The 20,851-nt window shown below is 45.0% G+C and overlaps 1 protein-coding gene across 9 annotated transcripts in view; it reads right to left on the bottom strand.

Annotated features, from left to right (window-relative positions):
- PPIP5K1 (diphosphoinositol pentakisphosphate kinase 1) overlaps positions 1-20,851 on the bottom strand; it is a 1,319,084-nt gene that overhangs the window by 1,046,047 nt on the left and 252,186 nt on the right. For all 9 annotated transcript variants that reach the window (XM_086958191.1, XM_086958195.1, XM_086958197.1 and 6 more), the window contains one exon: positions 8,755-8,845. In XM_086958191.1, coding sequence (XP_086814317.1) covers positions 8,755-8,845 — 91 coding nt within the window. The remainder of the gene's footprint in view (positions 1-8,754; positions 8,846-20,851) is intronic.

Here is a 20,851-nt window from a genome sequence, read left to right as displayed (position 1 = left end):
CCATGGTGGGGAACCCCAGATTTACTCCGGGCTTCTCGGACACATGTTCGACACGGAGGGCCCCACTCCGTTTGATTCCTCCGCTCTGAGAACAAACTCCCTGAGAGTGAGAGACGGCACTATACGAAGATCTGTCATTGGGTGATGCAACCCTCCATCCGTCCCGGCGCACAGCGTTGCCTTACGAGCATTGGTTGCTCTCATCTACAGCAAACGCGCTTCATCACATATTTATACAAACTCCTAAGCGCTGATCGCGCTTCCACTAAATCCCCTGGCCAGAAGCGGTGGGAATTGGAAATTGGCCGTGAATTGTCTCAAAAGGAACGGGATGACATACACTATCAAGCTAGACACACGGCCCGTAACATCACAGGCATTAAAACAGCAAAAGAGATAATAACTTACTGGTACCTCACCCCCTCTCGACTACATAGGATTACACCCTCTAGATCACTTGAATGTTGGCGCCAATGCGGATCTCCTTGAACGCTATTGCACATACTATGGGAATGCCCGAAATTAGCGGACTACTGGGCGAAAGTACTTAAAGACATAGATACACACCTAGAAACAGAATCCCCAGATTCCTGGCTTATATACTCCAAGGTCTCCCCACCGCACTCAACTTCTCATTAAAGTCCTGTAGAGGCAGACAGATCGGGTTAGCGCTATTGGCAGCCCTTCAGAACATCCTAGCATATTGGGGCTCGGAGGATATATCTACCCACCAGGCTTGGCTACACAGACCGTGGTATATAATGAGGATGGAGCAAATCACCCTCATACTAATGACCCAAGGCTTTGCATTCCCCAAGCTCTGAAAACCCTTCCTAAACTTCTTGACAACAGTTTTTCGAGAGCTCATGTGCCCTAAATATTTATGCCTTCTACGTCTATCGTAACTCAACAACCACCTCAGACACAATACTGAGACGAGACATGAGAAACAGGGACACCTATGCTATGTAATGTGAACTGGTGCACAGGTCCGTGTTGGGTAGGGTGGGGGGAGTTCGGGGGATATCACGTAATTGGATTATTGCAACCTGCATTTACAGGTCACAAAGCGAACATTGTATGTTATAATTAAAACTACAATAAAGAAATTTAAACCATAAAGGCATACACATAAACGAGCACTTCTCGTTTGTTCCTAGGCTGAGACTGGAGACACACCATGCTGCATTCCCTTTGCAGTTTGTACCAGTATTGCACAAGTAAAACATGAGTTATACAATATATTCTATTAATTGCTATGCCCCATTATAGGTAACAGACAAACAAGCCAGGGACTTTGGTTTAGCTTGTACATTATCAGCAGCACGAGGCTCCAACAAGGCTGCTGCTGTAGAATACCCAGCATAAAGCTAGGACCAGCAAAGGATGTGACTCTTAGAGCCTTCCATCAAAATGAATGCAGATCCTGTGTCCCCTGCAGTTGGTGTATTGGTGGGATTTTATTTAAACAAGGTTATATGCAAAGGAAGAACACAAATGCAATGCTTTTCTACTCTCAAACCCCAGATGTGTGCTTGAGAAAGACACTGCAGCCTCTGACAACCTAACACTTCCAATGATTAACCTTATGATCTTCAGTCCGAACCAAGTGAACAGCTTCTCCATATTTACAGCAACTTTCCTGACCTGCCTCTTACATACTGCCTGACAGGGACACAGCAAATCCTCCTTGCCATGTATAACATGTTATCCTGTACAATCACAACAGGGTGGAGGGGAAGGGCAGGGGACAAAGCATAAGAAGGGCATACTACTCCCATTCTATCTCTTTGGTCAGTTTCTCTTCGGGCTTTGGGTGTGCGAGTGGGCAATGAATGCCTAAACAGTGTCCTTCAACACTCCAACATGAAGGATGAGCAGTACTTCCTTGCCACACTGATGTCAATTTCCTTGATGAGGTCATACTTCAAAGCGCAACTATCATGAATACATTTCAGTCTGTTACAAAGCTGACTTGTTTCTAGCAGCTGCCCCATTTGGTAAGCAACACACATGGCAAGGGCACATATTCCATAAGCTTGACATTTTTGTTGTAATAGTAGAACTACAATACTGCCACAGTCTGTTCCACCGGTTCCATTCATCAGTTCCCCTTTCCTTAGCAGAGGAACCTCGCACAACTTCCATTCACGGCATTACCTTTTTAGGTTTCGCCTCGCCGAAGGATGCGCTCTGCGCATCTTTTCGGCGCAGGCGAAATCCTGTTGAGAACTGTAAGGTGGCTTTGTCCGGCCCTCGTCCTTGATTGGCTGGCTCCGTAAACGGAGCCTTGCCATTGGACGAGGGGCCTGTCCGTCAATGCCGGACCAGACACGGGGGCGTTCCCGACATTCTTTGGCTTTTGCCGACGTCACGGGACGCCGGGAACGCCCCCGTGTCTGGTCCGGCATTGCCGGCACTACTGCGTCTCTTCTCCTCCGTCGCCGGCCTCCAGTCTCCTCCTCCCCGATTGCCTTGCCCCGTGACTGGCCGGCCGGCCAATCCTAGCGCGGCCGGCCGGAAGTGCCCGCCCCCCCGCCGCCCAGGGGAAGAAGGAAGACGGCGGCCCACAACAAGTATGGCGGCCCACGCGGGGCTCCCGTGGCCTGCCTGGAGGGAGCCCCGGAAGAAGCGGAGGACGTTGCCGGGCAGGTGTTGCCGAGTAGGACAGCTGCAGCCCCGCGCCTCCGCCCACGGTGAGTGCTGTGTTGCTCGGGTGTTGCGTGGCTCCGCACGCAGGGTGCACACGGCTGCTGCAGCGGCACGGATCCCCTGAACGGTGTGAGGCTCTCTCTACCGCCATGGGATGCGATCACACGAGCCGGCAGAGGCACCCGGGGGCTCGTTTCCCAGGTGCCATGAGGAATTTGGGCAGAATGACACATTCCCAAGGCTTGACCTTGTTCTGAAGTACTGTGCGTCTCACGGGATGTGTGCCTCTTGTCTGCCAAACCACTCTCCTTCCATGTACTGTTAGGTTCCCTTTGAAAAGGGCTGTCGGCAAATACTAATACATCACCTGGATCTTTGTAAATAGACATACGTCACAAGATCCTGGTTAGGCCTGTTCTGTTGCAAGCAGTAAGAGCCTCATAGAAAACCCTTGCGAATCCACATGCCAAGTGGAATGCATTTCAAATACAGATATCTCGGTGTCTGCTGAGGCACACTATACAAACGTCTCTTTGTTCAGCAAAGCAAGCTGATTCTAAGATGTGTATTAGAGCTTTGGAATAACCAAGTACGAAGTCATAAAATGTACTAGCAGACCAGCACAAATCTCTGCAATATAAATGTGACCAATATATTTACAGGTAACTTGTTATCCAATATTTATTGGAAGGGCAGCCGTAGGAGCTCAGATGTATCTGTATGTGAAGTGTGGTAGGCAGCAGTAAGATGCTTCAGAGTGTTTTGGGTGTTGTGACGAGGTAAATACATATGTAGAAGTGGATCTTGAGAGGGGGTGTGGGGTAGTGGAGATGCTATGTTCAGAAATTTGACAACACTCCAGACAGCCAATGTGCATATGGTAAACAAAATCCTTTGTGAGGATTGAAAATTGTAATTCAAATGACTTACTTAGGCAGAGAGGTGGGTCTGACCTTGGGTATCCTTCCATCCAGCAATGCACAGTTTCCAGTGAAGGGTCTATTGAATAGCTTGCGAATGTGGTGTGCCGTTATTCATAAGCTAAATGGAAGAAATGGCTTTTCGGGGACTGGAAGTATTTGAATCGCCCATCTGGAGAAGTGCCTAGCCCAAGAACAGAAACTGTCATTGCTATTAAATCCATGATCAAGAACGTAATGTATGGGACATGTTCGGTCAGATGTGGGAAACCTCACAGACCAGACGAAGTGAAGAACGGTTAAAATGTGGGACGGAATGCTTTAGGTGCTCGCTGCCGGGTTGAGATACTGAGCTTTTTTGACTCCCAATCCTCCCGCCGTCCCCCCTCACCCCCTCCGTGTGCCCGTCCCCCCTCTCCCCTTTCAGAAGCAGTAATATGCCCTTAACACGATTTTCCTCCCGCCGTCCCCCCTCCCGCTCTCTCCCCTCCTCACAGACCAGACGAAGTGAAGAACGGTTAAAATGTGGGACGGAATGCTTTAGGTGCTCGCTGCCGAGTTGAGATACTGAGCTTTTTTGACTCCCAATCCTCCCGCCGTCCCCCCTCACCCCCTCCGTGTGCCCGTCCCCCCCCTTATTGACACAGGTGACTTTCGCCCACAAATGCAAATTGACCCTTTTTACCCCTGCTACGAATTTTACAAGGGATCACAGGCAGGTTTCACTACATTACAGGTACCGGATTTCACCCACCAAAACAGTGAGCCCCCCACTTGTAAACACCCAGCGCAGAGGGTGGGTGGCAAGCACATGTTCAAAATCGTAGTGTGCCAACTTTTTGGACGAGGCTACTCCACCCGTACTATTCGGATATAGTGGAATTCAGATATGTAGTGATACAGGCATGTTCATGTTTACCATTCAACCGGCCTCCGAGGTGGAGCATCATGGAATGAATTGCAGCCACACGAGCTAATATTATCAGAGCTGGCTCTTTCCTGTAAATAAAATCGACAGGCGGGGCTGACCCTTCTCACAAGCACTTCTGGGGACAGCATGGTGAACAAATAATGTTGCAGGGAAGGTAAATGTTCTCAGCAGGTGACAACAATCGCTCTTTTTAGCACTTTAAAATGTCCTCCTGAGTTGAGCACAATCCCATTCCAATTTCCCCTGATTTTCTGGGACCTTCATTCTGCCATAAACTTTTTTGCTCGTACAGAGCCTTTATTTATTCTGAGTGCGATAGCGAAGGGTCGTCCTGTAGAGGGCCCTCGGATTTGGCCATGAGTCAGCTGCCTTTTCAACTGTAGTTTTCTCCCAAATGCAAATGCTGGAAAACTACTTTTGTCCGAGAATTGCATAGTATACATAAATCCAGGCTGAAATGCCGGGATATTGCAAACTTTGGAAGTATTCTGTTTTCCACTTTGAGAAGGACTTAGGCTGGTGATCTCCGGTTTGCATGAACATGTGTATGGCGGTATCTTCGGCCTAAATTCTTACATGGTTGCACCTCTCAATGTGCACCTTTCGCTCCTAGATCGTTTCTCTGGCGCCGGACATGGACGTCATTTAGGGGTCACCAGGGTTGCTGCTGCGACCCCTGGCATGCCCCTTGTCACCCCTGGCACTGCCTTTGCGACCCCTAGCGTCAGCAGTGCCAGGAACAGAAGCATTTCATACTGGACGTCGGTAAGGGCTTCACTCGCCTCTGTTTTTGTAACATTTTTGTTATACAAATAGTCAATATTAAATGATTTGCTATTAGTTTAATAAAAAATGGGGTATACATAGCTGGCGAATGCTTTTCCCTCGCAGCTGAGGTAAGGGGAAAAATGCTTTTAGATATATGTATGTTGTGTGCGTGCTGGCAGTTTTAAGTGTGTTTATGTAAGAGTGTAAATGAGTAGGCAGAGTGTGTGTTTGTATATGCATAAATATGTATGTGTAAGTGAAGGTCAAGTGGAATGTAAAGGCACTTCCGCTACCCCAGGCATTTTGGTGAATTGACCTTGGAGCCGCATCTTAAGCGGACTGCAGGCCACAGGGACTAGGTGACGGGGACTAGGTGACGCAAAATGATGGCAGCAATGCTGGAGAGCGGTCAGCAACCCGGAGAGTGACGTCAGCAGAACGCAATCCACCCAACGAGTCCCCATCATGGGGTGTGCCCTTACTTGACCCATCAGGCGTAGATAAACGTGCAAGTGTGTGCTCTGAGACCCCTGTTAATGGTGAGGTGAGCTGGGCGCCTCGCGTCCTTTTGACCTTTCTTCTTTCTTACTCCTGGCCTCTTTCATCCCTTCCCTTTTATTTCTGCCCTCTCTCTTGCTCTCCCACTCTTTTCTGCCCTCCCACTACTTCTTGCACTTTCTTATTCCTGCACTACCTCTGTATCCTGTCCTCTCCTCTTTGCATTTGCCCTCTCAACATGCGCGATCACTGCACACAGCCTCTCTACACACGGCCTCTCTGCACATGCCTCTCTCCATATGATCTCTCTGCACAGGTCCATGTGTAGAGAGGGCAAGTGAAGAGAAGGCATGAGTAAAGAGGGCGTGTGCAGAGAGGGTGTTTTCCGGACAGGGCAAGTACAGAGAGATCAAGTGCAAATAGTGCATGTTTAAAAGGGCATGTGTAGAGGCTATAAGTTGACCAGTGCTTATGATGAGAAAGTGAGTGCAGGTGACAACAAATCTGCAAACTCCAATGGTGTTCCTTATGTGATGAGAACAAATCTGCAAACTGCTACGGTGTTGCTTTCCTGAGGCACTGTCAACTTTTTCACACATTTTTTCCTCTTTCTGTCTACATTACTACACTAATACCTGCCCCCTCTCTCCCTTCTACCCTCTCTCTTTCTTGCCCTACATCCTTCCTTCTCACTCCCTCCCTTTCCCTCTCTCCCACTCTCTCCCTTTCCACCTCTCTTCTGATCTCTTTCACTTTACTGTCCTCAATCTTTTATCTCTCTCCTTTGTTTCAATCTCACTTCCTTTCGCCCTCCCTCTACATCTCTCACACTCCTGCCTTTCACTCTCCATCTACATCCACATTTTCTCTACACTTTCTATCCCGCACTCCTTATCTTTTCTTTCAACACTCTCTCGCTCCTTCCTGCTCTATTCTTTCCTGACCTCCCTATCTCTTCTGCCTTCTCTCACTCTATTACCTCTGCCCTTCTCTCTACTGTTATCCCTCTCTCTCTTCTGCCTTCTTAGTCTCTACTGCCCTCCCTTTCCACCTCTCTCTTCTGCTCTCTTTCACCTTCTTGTCCTCCATCTCTCTCCTCCTTCTCCTTCCCGCACTCCCTCTAACCTGCTGCCCTCTCCTTTCTGCCTTTCTCACACCCTCCTACCTTCCCTCATGCCCTCACACTCCTTTATGCCCATTCTCTCTCTCTTCTGCCAGGGAATGCAGAGTCCAGAGAGCGTGCATAAAGAGTGCATACAAAGTGCATAGGGAATGTATACAAAGTGCAGAGTGCATAGGGAATGCAGAGTGCATAGGGAGTGCATACACAGTGCAGAGTGCATAAGGAGTGCAGAGTGCATAGAGAGTGCAGAGAGAGAGTGCATAAAAGTGCAGAATGTATAAAGAGTGCAGAGAGAGTGCAGAGTGCATAAGGAGTGCAAAGTGCATAGAGAGTGCATAGGTAATGCAGAGTGCATAGGGAGTGCATAGACAGTGCAAAGTGCAGAGAGAGTACATAGAGAGTGCAGAGTGTATAGAGAGTGCAAAGTGCATAGGAAGTGCAGAGTGCATAAGGAATGCAGAGAGTGCATAGGGAGTGCAGAGTGCACAGTGCATAGACAGTGCACAGTGCATAGGTAATGCAGAATGCATACAGAGTGCATAGGGAGTGCAGAGTGCATAATGAGTGCAGAGTGCATAGGGAGTGCAGAGTGCATAGGGAGTGCAGAGTGCATAGGGAGTGCAGAGTGCATAGGGAGTGCAGAGTGCATAGGGAGTGCAGAGTGCATAGGGAGTGCAGAGTGCATAGGGAGTGCAGAGTGCATAGACAGTGCAGAGTGCATAGGGAGTGCAGAGTGCATAGGGAGTGCAGAGTGCATAGACAGTGCAGAGTGCATAGGGAGTGCACTCTGCACTCTTTAGGCACTCTGCACTCTCTATGCACTCTGCACTCTCTATGCACTCCCTATGCACTCTGCACTCTCTATGCAAAGTGCTGCATAGGGAGTGCAGAGTGCATAGGGAGTGCATAGGGAGTGCATGATAAGTGCAGAGTGCATAGGGAGTGCAGAGTGCATAGGAAGTGTGGAGTGCATACAAAGTGCACAGTGCATACAGAGTGCTGCATAAAAAGTGCAGAGTGCAAAGGGAGTGCATAGGAAGTGGAGCGTGCAGGGTGCATATAGAGTACAGAGTGCATGCAGAGTGCACAGGGAGTGCATAAGAAATGCAGAGTGCATAAAGAGTGCTAGGGAGTGCTAGAGAGTGCCAAGTGACTGCAAAAAAAAAGGTAATGGCAATGTAAATGACAATGCCATTTACTTATCTGTTTTCGAAACAAAAACATAAATACAAATTTTGGCATATACAATGCCAATAACTCTAACTTTTCCAAAGGCGAAACCATTGCATTGTAAATGCTTGTTCTGTGGAAGCGGGGGTTCAGCACCGAATCAGGTCCTCCCAACTTCTCTCTCATCTCTTCCACTAACTAAATCCCCTTTCCAAGTTCTTAAGGAGGTACAGTGGTGCGCTAGGTCCGGTCACCTTTCCTCTCACCTCACCACAAATTACCAAGATTGGGAAAATAGTTATAGCTAGGAGAAGCAGGAGGTAGTGATGGCTGCTCTTAGCCCCTTGCGAAGACCCACCCATAAGCCTAATCCTGAGAAAGGACATGGAAGGGACTATCAAGACCTTCTTTACCATGCTTCTGGGTAGTGCTGTAAACTTTGTGGACAATATAGGCTGAAAAATTGTCAAACTATAGAGGTATTGTAGTTCTTCTATGGTTCCATATTCCCCAATTCTATATTTCTGAAAGAGGGCTGTGCCAATAAGGCAAAAGAGAAACTATCACAGAAGACAGGTAACAACATGGGCAGTTACTAAAGGAAAGAGAAAAGGAACATGGAAAACAAACAGAAAACTCTGATGAGCGCGGAGGAAAACAAAATGAATGCAAAAAGGAATGTCTAAACGTACCTGTCTTGGATGAAATACTGCATATTCAGGTCGTTGATCAAAAATGGGTTACGTAACTTGGAATAAGCAACAGCTTTGTCAAGTGGAAATCCTGTTTAAAAAAAAAATCAGACAGGAAAAAATGAGCAACAATATACTATCCACTCTTGTGTGTACATTTCAAAGTAGGCTCTTGGTACCAATATTGATACCAGTTTGACTCATGCCATCTCTTTTTCCCCATTTAAAAACCTTCATATTACAGTCATCAAACTTTGCTTCCAAAACCTTTTGTTTATCGATCACTCATAAAAGCCTTCTTAACAGTTGTTTTCTAGAGTCCTCAGGTCTTTCAGAAACTTTGTAAAGCTGTGTTTTGCTGGAGGAAACCCACTCCCATGTTGATGTACATTTTGATGCCCCACACTTCATATGCCTTATATTCAGATTTACTTTGCTTATGAAATGCTGTTCCAAGAACTAACACACCCTTGCTCCACAATTCTTGTTTTTACTAGCACTCTTTTATAAACCATGAGCTCACATTCTTCCTCTTGATCCATCTAATTGTTCAGCATGCACTGACTTCAATGTGTGCATTGCTGCAGCTGCCTTTGACATTCTGTTTATTTTTAATCGTTTAGGTCCAAGTTCTGCAACCTGCATCAGCCACTTCAAACTCTAGAAATTCTCTTCTTTTTTGAATGGACGTCAATTTTTGTTGCCTCTTCTTAATCTCCGACTACTATTCTGTTAACTCACATCTTTTCACTTATCTCATTTGTCTCCTCTTTAGACTAATACTCATCTCTTGCAAAATCCTTTAATGTTAACGTTCTATACAAACTGTTCAATTCACCAACCCCTTTCTGCCAATTTTCAGCGTACAGCACTCGTCTTGTGTGTCTTTCTACTTATGTTTCAGGTAAGGGGGTGGTGATGGACAGAGTATCTGAATTAAGCAGAGCACTCCTACTCAGTCAACAGATCCGGGCTTGATCCATCACCGTTTTTTAGCTCACTGCACCATCCCAGCTCAGCACCTGGCTACATGCAAATTAGTCTGTCCCTGGCCCAGTGCATCATGGGAACAGGGCAGACCAAATTACCAAGCCAATTCTTTTACTGGAAAGGAAACAAGCTTCCGGGGACCGGTTTCTGGCATTACAGCCATCTTCGGCCCGGCTTGCTTGAATCCTGATGGTGCAGTGAGCAAGGGACTCATGTCAGAGCATACCCTTCCACGCTTATGGTGGACAAAACGATTCAGGTAAGGGGGTGGTGATGGACAGAGTATCTGAATTAAGCAGAGCACTCCTACCCAGTCAACAGATCCGGGCTTGATCCATCACCGTTTTTTAGCTCACTGCACCATCCCAGCTCAGAACCTGGCTACATGCAAATTAGTCTGTCCCTGTCCAAGTGCATCATGGGAACAGGGCAGACCAAACTACCAAGCCAATTCTTTTACTGGAAAGGAAACAAGCTTCATGATGCACTGGGCCAGGGTCAGACTAATTTGCATGTAGCCAGGTTCTGAGCTGGGATGGTGCAGTGAGCTAAAAAACGGTGATGGATCAAGCCCTGATCTGTTAACTGGGTAGGAGTGTTCTGCTTAATTCAGAGACTCTGTCCATCACCACCCCCTTTTCTGAATCGTTTTGTCCACCATAAGCGTGGAAGGGTATACTCAGATGTGAGTCCCTTGCTCACTGCACCATCAGGATTCAAGCAAGCCGGGCCGAAGACGGCTGTAATGCCAGAAACCGATCCCCGGAAGCTGGTTTCCTTTCCAGTACAAGAATTGGCTTGGTAGTTTGGTCTGCCCTGTTCCCATGATGCACGGGGCCAGGGTCAGACTAATTTGCATGTAGCCAGGTTCTGAGCTGGGATGGTGCAGTGAGCTAAAAAACGGTGATGGATCAAGCCCTGATCTGTTGACTGGGTAGGAGTGTTCTGCTTAATTCAGAGACTCTGTCCATCACCACCCCCTTTTCTACTTATGTAGCACTTTAGTCACCATCAATATTTCTTCTTTTCTTGATTCTAACTCATATACTAAAGAAACTGTCTCACTTTATTGAATTATCTTATATTCTTCCAGCACTCCAAACACTCTTAAAAACTAGGTATCCTAACCTATCAGCTGCTTTTGACACAGTGTGTCACAGACTTTTTCTGGGTTACTGTTTCGTTACTCCCAACTATACTTCTCAAGAGAGGAAAGATGTTGTGTGCCTTCCAGTTGAATTTGTTTTACCAAAACCAGGCAACAAATAAATCTTACATCTTTACAGGAGGAAACCCTGATCTGTGTGTGGCCAGAAGTTTAAGCAGCTGCCAGGACCACCACAGGGTCCGGTGAGCAAGTGGTCACAGGGCACCCAACATATTCAGCCCCCAATGCAAGTGACGAGCTTGGAAAAACGGTCATGAAGAAAGACGGAGAGGGTTGAAGAGTACAGGCCACAGTAAGCAAAACATCTAGCCTGGACCACGTTCAGTAGGAAGAACACCTTTGCTAGGAAACCCAATTCTCTAATCTAGTTCAGTCATCAAACACAGGATTTAATTGAAATCCATGCAGCTACAGCAAGAATCTGTGATACAAAGCAACAAGTTTGCAAAAGAAAAGCTGAAAAAATGACAGACATTCGCGCATGAGGAGAATAATGGAAGCAGTGCAGCAGATCTTTTTGGCAGTCTTTATCGCATGCATAATTTTCCCTGTTCATTGTGCCTGAAAAGGTTTTTCAATTTCAGCGTTTTTACCCCAGCAGCGAGACCACTCTAGACTTACACATTTAGATCTAACATTTCCAGAAAAATCCAATTTTCCTCCAAATATCAGTCACACAGGACCGAAGAAAAGTTAAATACATGCTAATGACTCATAAAGGTCATGATATCAACATTTATTGTCTCCAAACTAAATTGTAGTAGTCAGTGACCAGTGATCAGGTACATTCCTTTGAGTACGATAAAATATTTCGACTCTGCTCAGATAACATATTCAGAGCAACAGGTGCATCTCTAACTTGGTCTCACATTGGCGTCCTAAGTACGGTACATAACTAATTATCTGCCACTACACTTATCAATCTACATACTGTGGAGATCATGGAAGAAGACCAAACCAAAAATGGAAAAATATTAAGCCAAAAAAGAGCCATTACAAACCTCAATAAAATAGAAAACTGGTCTATCTGCAAGAATCAACATGGACCTTATAATGGAAGACTTCTCCACCACGAGGAAACTGATGCAGTCTACTAAGTCTACCATTAATTCACAACTAATCCTTTATGGGTTTGTTGAATAGCGTGGGTCAACAAGCATTATATAAATACAAACCTTTTCCTACTCTATCCTTCTGCTATCATTCCAAATCCAAATAACTGACTAACCTATCCAACACTTAACATGTACTTGCATGTTTCACTATACTAATACACCACTAATCCTCTATGGGTCCCGAAGTAGCTTGCTACTCGCCGAAAAAGCGCTTAGACGCCTCGTCCGGGCTAGTAAGCGCTATATAATTGTAATTACAATACAATACATCTACTCCAAGCAAAATACTTCTTGAGCACAAAAAAAAGATCAAAATCGCTGCAAAAAGGAAGCTGGGTGCTTTGGGAAACATCTTCCCTGGATTTGGAAAATAATAACATGAGTGGCAATTACATGTTTTTGGTCTTTAAGAAGACATTGAGAAACGTGCTGCCATCAGTGAGAAGTTTGCGAAAAAATGGATCGCATCTTTGCTCAATATTTCTTTTGATAAAAACTTTGAGGTTGAAAGGGTGCAGAGTACCAACTAAAGTTGCAATAGACGTAAAACATACAAAAGCTCTCATTATTAGACTACAGTGATATCAATACTCAGTCATGATTCTACAATCGTCAATTAAGATTCCTAATCTTAAACAGCAAGGCCAATGTAAACAAAAAGGTGGAGCAGACTGCTGCTTGTAAGGAAAGTAATGAAAAGAAACCATGTCTGATATGAGGGGCTGTCCTGTCTGAAGCTTCTCTACCAAGTCTAACTCCTATACTTTGGTACAACTTTGAGGTTGAGAAATTTCTATGCCTCAAGGAGCAAGCTGAAATGGACACATGAGCATTCAAATCTGGGTAACCACACCATTAGAGATTGATTAAAAACAATATTATTTGAACATCTGTCATACTCCAATACTTATCATTGTTCATCTCCTAACTATAGTAAGTTTCATCACTAATCATGTATTAATTCACATGATTTAACTTCGTAACACTTAAACATTTTAATACTGGGTGTAACACTATTCAAGGTCTAGAAACAACATCTGGATCCATATGACATCACTCATGATATGTTCTATAACATCATTTATGACATCACTAATGGCATCTCAAATCACATCAAGTACACAATAACTCAGGAAAATATCAGCCAACATTACTGCCATCACCGACACAAATCCTTTAGATGTATAAAGCATGCATTATTTGCAACACTGAGCGTATAACATACACTTTCAAGCTAGAACAGTTCATGACAGCATAGTTTACATTAACAATCAACCACAGATATATAGGTGTTTAATCATCTGTATACACCTGTTCAGAGAAAAAACAAGTTCTTAAAAATAGCAAACGTCAGTTGCAAAACAAATGACCTACTAAGAACAGCTTTTATCCATATCCAACACCTAAAACTCACCAAACCGACATTGAGAAATGGATTAGTAGATAACTATGTACTGTAAACAGTGCTTACTCTATGGAGAGTGTTAACTTTATACCATACTGTTTGCAAACAGTGAAACGTTTATTAAAAAAAAAACATAGTATTAAAATACTAAGAACAGTGTGCACTATATGTAACAGTTGCGGAAAATAATCACTATCTGAAGGTGCTAACATCCTACTACCCGCACCCTTTATACTGTTGTGAATAATTTACAGATAGCACATCTTCTCACGCTAAATAAGCACATGTATATATATAGGTTAGTACCTGGTACACACAGGCTTCTAAGTTATGTAGAAATTGTCATGTAGACACAATTCTGTCTAGCAACTCAAGGCTGCTTCCAAAAGTTAGTATCTACTAAGCAGAATCTAACTCATGTTGAATATATTTTCTGTAGTACCAAAAAACTTGTGTGGAACATAATGAACACAAGTCGTCAACTGTCACCAGCACACCAGCACACAGAGTTACTCTTGAATACAATGATTTACAAAATGTACAATACTTCTACAGACCTATGATGCGTTAGGAGCAGATGTGTTTTGTAAACACACCCATCAGCTGGATGAAAGCAGTATTAAAGTAGGTAGACAAATAATAAGGTACTTACCCACCACTATGTAAAGAATAAAACTAGCACACTCATTTGAGGTCATCAGTGATTTTATCAGTGATGTCATCAATTATGTCATTTGCGATGTCATCAGGGATGTCATAGAACATTTCATTAGTGATGTCATATGTGAGGTTATAAGCAGTGCAAGTTATAGTTAGTGCTGCGAACTAGAACTGGTGAATTTTTCCGCTTTTTTTTTAGTTCAAAACGTTAATGTTGTCATTAGCATATTCACATAACTAGTCCGTTACTTTAACCTGTGTTTTATCAGTGAATTTCTAAACTGCTTTTGTTTTTATTTTTAAGCAAAACCAGATCTTTTGATCACACCTAATTATAAAGTTGCTTTAACCTTCTTTTATTCATGAATTTCTAGGTGTTTTTTTTTTAACGTAAAATAATTCCCAGTTGTTACTGGGTAGTTATAGTTAGGATCGTGTTTCCATAGGAAATGCGCTTTTTGTGTTGTTAATCACCCAAGCGCCGTTTGAAGAATCTCCAAGAAACATTCCAAAAAAGTGCTCTTTTTTCTCCAATTTGCACATGGAAAGTTTCTGGGTGATCCGTCAAGCAGTGGGGGGAATGGGGGAGAGGGTGTCCCAAAAGGCATTTTATCCATTTTCTCATAGGAACTTTAGACACAGCTAAAGCCTGAACCACTGAACCGATTTACACGAAATTAGGCAGGAAACTCGAGCTAGGTCTAGAAAGGGTGCTTTTTGAGTTCTTCTCTAAATCCATTCAGTAGTTTTTGAGCAATTAATGCTCAAAAACTAAGTATAATTTGGCATAAGTTTGCTCTGCGGATCCCAGTAGATTGCGGATCTCAAACTGTGATTACACTGGCTGCGATCACCTCAGTCAGGAAATGGTGGCATCTGTCTTAGGACTCTGGATAAGGTCCGGAAAGAAAAGAAACAAGGGGCAGTATAGGAATACCTTGACCCCATAGGGCTAGGGCCAAAAACGTTTCTATTTAAAACTCTGCTGCAAATTCGCAGAGAATACAGAAATCAGTGGCAATTTTCTTTTATTTTTTTAAAAGCAATTGTGGGCTTTTTTATTTTAAACCCCCCTATGTGGGCCCAGTCCCCAAGCCAATTGCGGCCCCAGGGACACTATTTGCTGAGGTCCGTCGCTAGTTTATGGGGGAGGGAGGCACATGGCTCACCTCCCTGCACCGTTTTCGCCCCTAGAACCCAGCAATATATGTATAGGGTGAGGGGGGCCGGTTGTCTCCCGAGGACTAATTTCAGCCCTGGAGATCCCATTCCCTGGGGCCCAGACGCATCTGTAAAGGGGAGGGATCTGCGCAATCCCCCTGCCTGCGTCATTAATGGCCTAAGGTATCCAGGGCCAGCTCAGGCTGTCGAGGGGAGGCCATCCCTTGGACATAGCGGTTTCCCTGTAAGCACTGGCACAGGCAGGGAAACATGTGTTTGCTCCTGCTTAGCGGGAGCAATTTCAAATCTCCGGCCCAGTGGGAGCAAACAATAGGACCGCGCCACCAGGTGTGAACTTGGAAAATACTCTTGCCTGTTGTAAGCGGACTTCAGATCCGCTTTTCTGCCCTCCGTGATGCGGGCAGGGAAAAATGTCTAAATACTGCTCCTGCCCGCAGGTAGCTCCCTGTGGGTAGGAGCAATGCAAGCTCCCGCTGGATGAGGGGAGCTGGTTGGAGTCACGTGGGCCTCAGGGCTCCCCCCGCAGCCCACAATGATAGTTTGGTAGGTGCCCCGGGTGGGCACCAGGGCACCCACTCTTTGTTGGCTAGTTCCCTGGGTATGGGGTCCCAAGGGCTGAAATCGACCCGGGAAGGGGTGAGTCGCAGGCCTCCCTCCCCATGAATATGGTGTTGGTCCCCGGGTGATGGGGTCCTCTGGTCCACAGTCGGTCTACGGAGGGGGCCATGTGCTCCTCTGCCCCAAAAGATTTGCTGGGCCCCAAGGGATGGGTCCCGGGGGCTAAAAGCAGCCCAGGGAGGGTGTTGCAACTTGCCTCCATCCTCCCAAAAAATGAACTGGGCTCTGGGGTATGGCGATCCAGGGCTGAAATCAACACAGGTAGAGGGACCGCCTGCCCCCCTTCCCTTAATTTTAATCAGTGGCCCTAGGAGAGGGGCTCAACAGGGACTATGCAGGCTCGGGGAGGGAGGCCGTGCGGCCGCAAACCCCCCCTTTTTTTTCCAAACAGCCCTGGTGTATGGGTTTCCTAGGGCCTTACAAGGCTCAGGTAGGGGGCCGCATGACCCCCACTCCTCTTTAATTTTAATAATGGCTCTGGGGGATGGAGTCCTCAGGGCCTTAGGAGGCTTGGGGAGAGGGGCCATGCAGCACCCACCCTCATTTAAAATATATATGGCCCTGAAGGTTCAGGGAGGAGTGCCCCGCAGCCCCCTCCTCTTTTTTTAAAAAAAAAAAGGTACCCTACATATTACATTACTCGTGATTTCTTCTTTGGCATCATTGATAATGTCACTGTGCATGGCGGGGGCGCGATTTACAGGTACCTTGGGGCAAGAGTTATAATAACTTGTGAGAACGTCAACTAAAACTTGTGAATTGGATTGGTTTTTAGAATTTAAAACTGAACATTTCACCAAACTACAACGTTACTTTAACCTTTGTTTTTCCAGTAAATATATATATATATATATATATATATTTTTTTTTCATTCTCTGAAAAAAACCAAAGGGTCAATTGTATTTTATTTATTTTATTTTGAAGGTCTTATATAGCGCGAACAAGATCCTTGCGGATATCAGAGCGCTTTACATTAAGTCAGGCTGGATATACAAACGAATAAATGCAGGCACATCAAGTATACATAACAAAAAGAGCAAAGTGAAACATTAGGATACAGGAACAACATATAACCGTTGAGTTAGGTCGCGGTAAGAAAGCGTGCCTAGAAAGCCTATAAGGCCCCTTGTCGAAGTAAGGGTTAATGGTAAGGGGATGATTCGTCTCTGTGATTCTTTAGTCTATGCAATGGGTGGAGTTTTTGGTGTTGGGGTTCCAGCCAGAGGGTCAAGACCTAAATTATGTGGTTGTCACACGCCTCCCAAATGGCTACACCCACCAGCCACTACTTTTGAGGTAAAGATATGAACTTGGGAGGAGGTCTGTGCCTAATGATCAATAATAATGTTCCAGAAAATAATTCCCAAAATCCAGACTTCTTTTCAGGGCATGGTGCGCCGTTTTAATTCTTAATCCAGAAGTATATTTCAAAAGAAAAACAGCCGACACTTGTTTTGCCCGATGGCCAACAGGCAGAGGGCTTTTTCAAGGTTAAGCGGTCTTGTCTTGCTGTCGTCTCTGTGGTCCCAAGAGGTTCTATAATATGTGAGGTCATAAGCAGTGCATTGCAGGGGCGTGAGTTATAGTTAGCTCACAAACTATTACGGCTGAATTACACTGGTTTTGTATTTTGTATGCGTGAAATCTGAAGTTTTATCAATGAGTTTCAAATATTTTTTAAATGCTAATTCACAACTATAACCTCCCAGTAATATTTGGTTTTTTTCAGTGAATTTCTATTTTTTGTTTTAGTAGTCGCATTTGCAGAGTGGTGGAGTAAGGGGGCAGGGCCTCTGAAGACCTCTTTGTAATCCACCTGTGTGGGACTTACTGAAGGTAACAGGAGGAGTAGTTGGCCCACAAGGACGTCCTTGAGAGGTTGTTGGAGGCCACGCCCCATTTCTCTACCACTCTGCAAACGCACCTCCTGGTGAACTACTAGTAGGGGTGAAGTCCTCATGGCAAATTTGGTGGAATTCCGTTCAGCAGTTCGGGCTTTAGCTGTATCTAAAATTTCCTATAGAAATTAATATGCGGAAAATGTGTTTGGGAACCACCAACCCCCTTATCTTAGCCCCCGCTTGACAGATCACCCTGAAATTTCCAATACAGCATCTGAAGTGAGTGGCAATTGAGTTTTTAAAATGTCATAACGATATGTCAAACGATGCTAAAGTTATTAGCAAATTAAAAAACGCTTTTCCTATGTAAACTAGGTCCTAACTATAACTACCTACTGACACACTCCGGCAAGTTCTCTTCCAAGGAGCAGGAAAGAAGTGGCACACCAACCATAACTACATTTTTCTTCTATATTTTACCAACAGTGCAAAAAGGGGACAGTCGATGCAGTTGCACTCCACATGAATATATATAAATATATATATGAATATCTATATATTTACATTTATATATATATTCTCTGATATGTTTGCCGATTGCCGCCGCACACCTGACCAAAGGGCGCGTTGCATCAACGGACTCAGCAAAGTCTGTACAATTGCCCCAACTTCTTTGTGCCCAAAGGATGACAACGCTGTGTGTGGGTTGTTCCAGTTTATTGTTGTCTGGCTACAATCTAAAGAGTTTCAGCTGAAAACAGCCTCGCTACCCCGGGTGAGCAAGGCTGTATTCAACCAATAAATAAAATTACCGGGACTATTTTTCTATACATTAAATGACAATAAGGATAGCTCAATAAAATGAGAGGCAGAGTCCGTGGTATCTGAGTCATACGGGCTTTAATTAAGTGGCTCGAGACACTGGACATCGGGTTCCATCACCACTAAGGTTCAGGAAGGGATATTCAACATTTTATTAACATCACACATTATATATAGTAAAACTGTATAATTGAAATGAATACAGTAGGCGTAACAAGTGAAAAGAGAGAGATAAGAGTCATATGGGCGTAAAAGAAGGTGTGTAAGGAGGCGTACACGTAGGCGTGCACTGGATGAGTCACAGAAGTGTCATAAGTGGGTGTATGCAAAGAGAAAGTTTGCAGGGTCAGCAGAAACCTTTACCACATATGCGCGCGCAACTGAGCATGACGTGGTGTAGACGTGTAACTGGGGAGAGCTGGGGGCTTGACTTTAGCACTAGTAGAGGAGTCTGGTGTCTGGGATGTCAGAACGACCTGCACCTATAGCATATCTGGTATCTTGTGTTTAGAGGATGTATTATCTAAAGTAAAAGGTCTCTCGGGCAGAGGCCGTTCAATACTGAATGCTAGTGCGTGCATATGTTTCCTCATGTAATGTACGGGGGCCATGGGCCTACCATGGTAACGGGTTCAGTAAATCACGTGCAAGGAGACAGGAAGGCCGGGCCCTTTGCTCTGCAGCCGGGAATATGTTTACCTATTTCACTAGACTGGAATGTGTTTTTGCGGAGGCTGAGCAGATAACTGTAGGCAAAATACCGTCTTGGCAGGCAGGCCAGGCCGAGCCGGGCACCGCTCGCCTGGGCAGGAAGTAAGGTAGAGGTCAGGGATGCATACCTAAATTGCAGCTTTCAGAGACAGAAGAGACTCGGAGCCTCAATTCAGGGCCTAGCTCGACTGAGCCAGAAAAACGTGTGCTGCTTTGCGATATTTAAAAGTGTACCATGTAAATGCATTGGAAACGTAGGCCTTAATGCGGAATCAGTACTTTATACATGGAGGGCTCACTAACTGACATGCTAACATTAGACGGAAATGCAGAAATATTATCATGGCAGACACGGGAAGGGAATTACAGGACATACATGGAACATGGGTGCATGGCTAGGGTGCGAGTGGGGGTCACACTGACTACCTAAAAATTTCTATTTCCTCATTCCCTCCTTGGCCCCTACTGCGCCCTTTAGGATATATCTATCTTCATGAGACCATCTGTTTGTTCGTATAACATCATTTGCTCATCTTTCTTCATTCGGGAACGGGAACGTGAACGTGGACGGGGAATACAAGCAGTGGCGCACAAGCCGCAAATCGCTGGCCCACATTGCAGACAGAGACAGCAACTGAATAAAATGAGCAGTATTATTCCTAGGAATGACAGTACTTTCCATCCCCAGGCGGATATCACACTCCAGAGCCAACCAGACCATGTCCAGGTGCCAGGATTCTGGTGTATCTGGTGAGCTATTTTATGAAGCCTTGTTATTGCTTTATACACTGATGGCGCGTTATTAGGAATAAACACGCAACAACTGGATCCGATCACTCTACAAGCCCCGCCCCTATCGGCCAAGATGACGTCAAGGACAAGGCGGTTTTGAAGAACAACAAGTCTCATAGCAGACTGCTCTTCGGTCAGGTTACCTAAGGCAGAAGTAGTCTCATTCACTACTGCTTCCAAAGTTCTTGTTAACCTGCGTATTATTTTACTGTTCTGGACAGGACCTACGAACCAGAAGTATCCTTTGATGTAATCCTTATACTGGTCCCATGCTGACTCGGAATAATCGATAACGGGAGGAAGGTCTCTCTTGTGTCTAACATGCACAAGATGGGTATCTCGATGATAATTAGATGGGGCTAGGAAAACTGGTGGTAATAGGAACGCGATATAACACGTTCCATCCCAATCCAGGGGCAGATGTACATAAGCTGTCTGACCACAAATAAAATAGGAATGGCGAGAAGCTTTGAAAGTAGACTTTCCTTTATCGCTGAATTCGACCACAGTATTACAATCACTGTGTCCTAGATGTACTGAACCATTCTTTTTAACGCATAATTCGCCTTTCACTGGTAAAACTGTTATAAACGGAAAGTCCGAATTAGTCTCGGACTGGACGTTCAGAATCATGAGGTTGAGGGAAAAATTGCCTAATTCATACACTTCATTCTCTAGATCGGTCCCTTTCCTTTGGGGAAGACCGTCTGCGTCTGGAAAACATGCTTTATTCATGACTGTATTCAGGTTCCCCCATATCCAATTGCCCTGGGAAACTTTGGACTTACTGTC

Source organism: Lissotriton vulgaris, chromosome 2_1, assembly GCF_964263255.1.
Source record: "Lissotriton vulgaris chromosome 2_1, aLisVul1.2, whole genome shotgun sequence".
In the NCBI taxonomy this organism is placed as follows: Eukaryota; Metazoa; Chordata; class Amphibia; order Caudata; family Salamandridae; genus Lissotriton; species Lissotriton vulgaris.
This window is presented reverse-complemented; position numbering and strand designations above follow the sequence as displayed.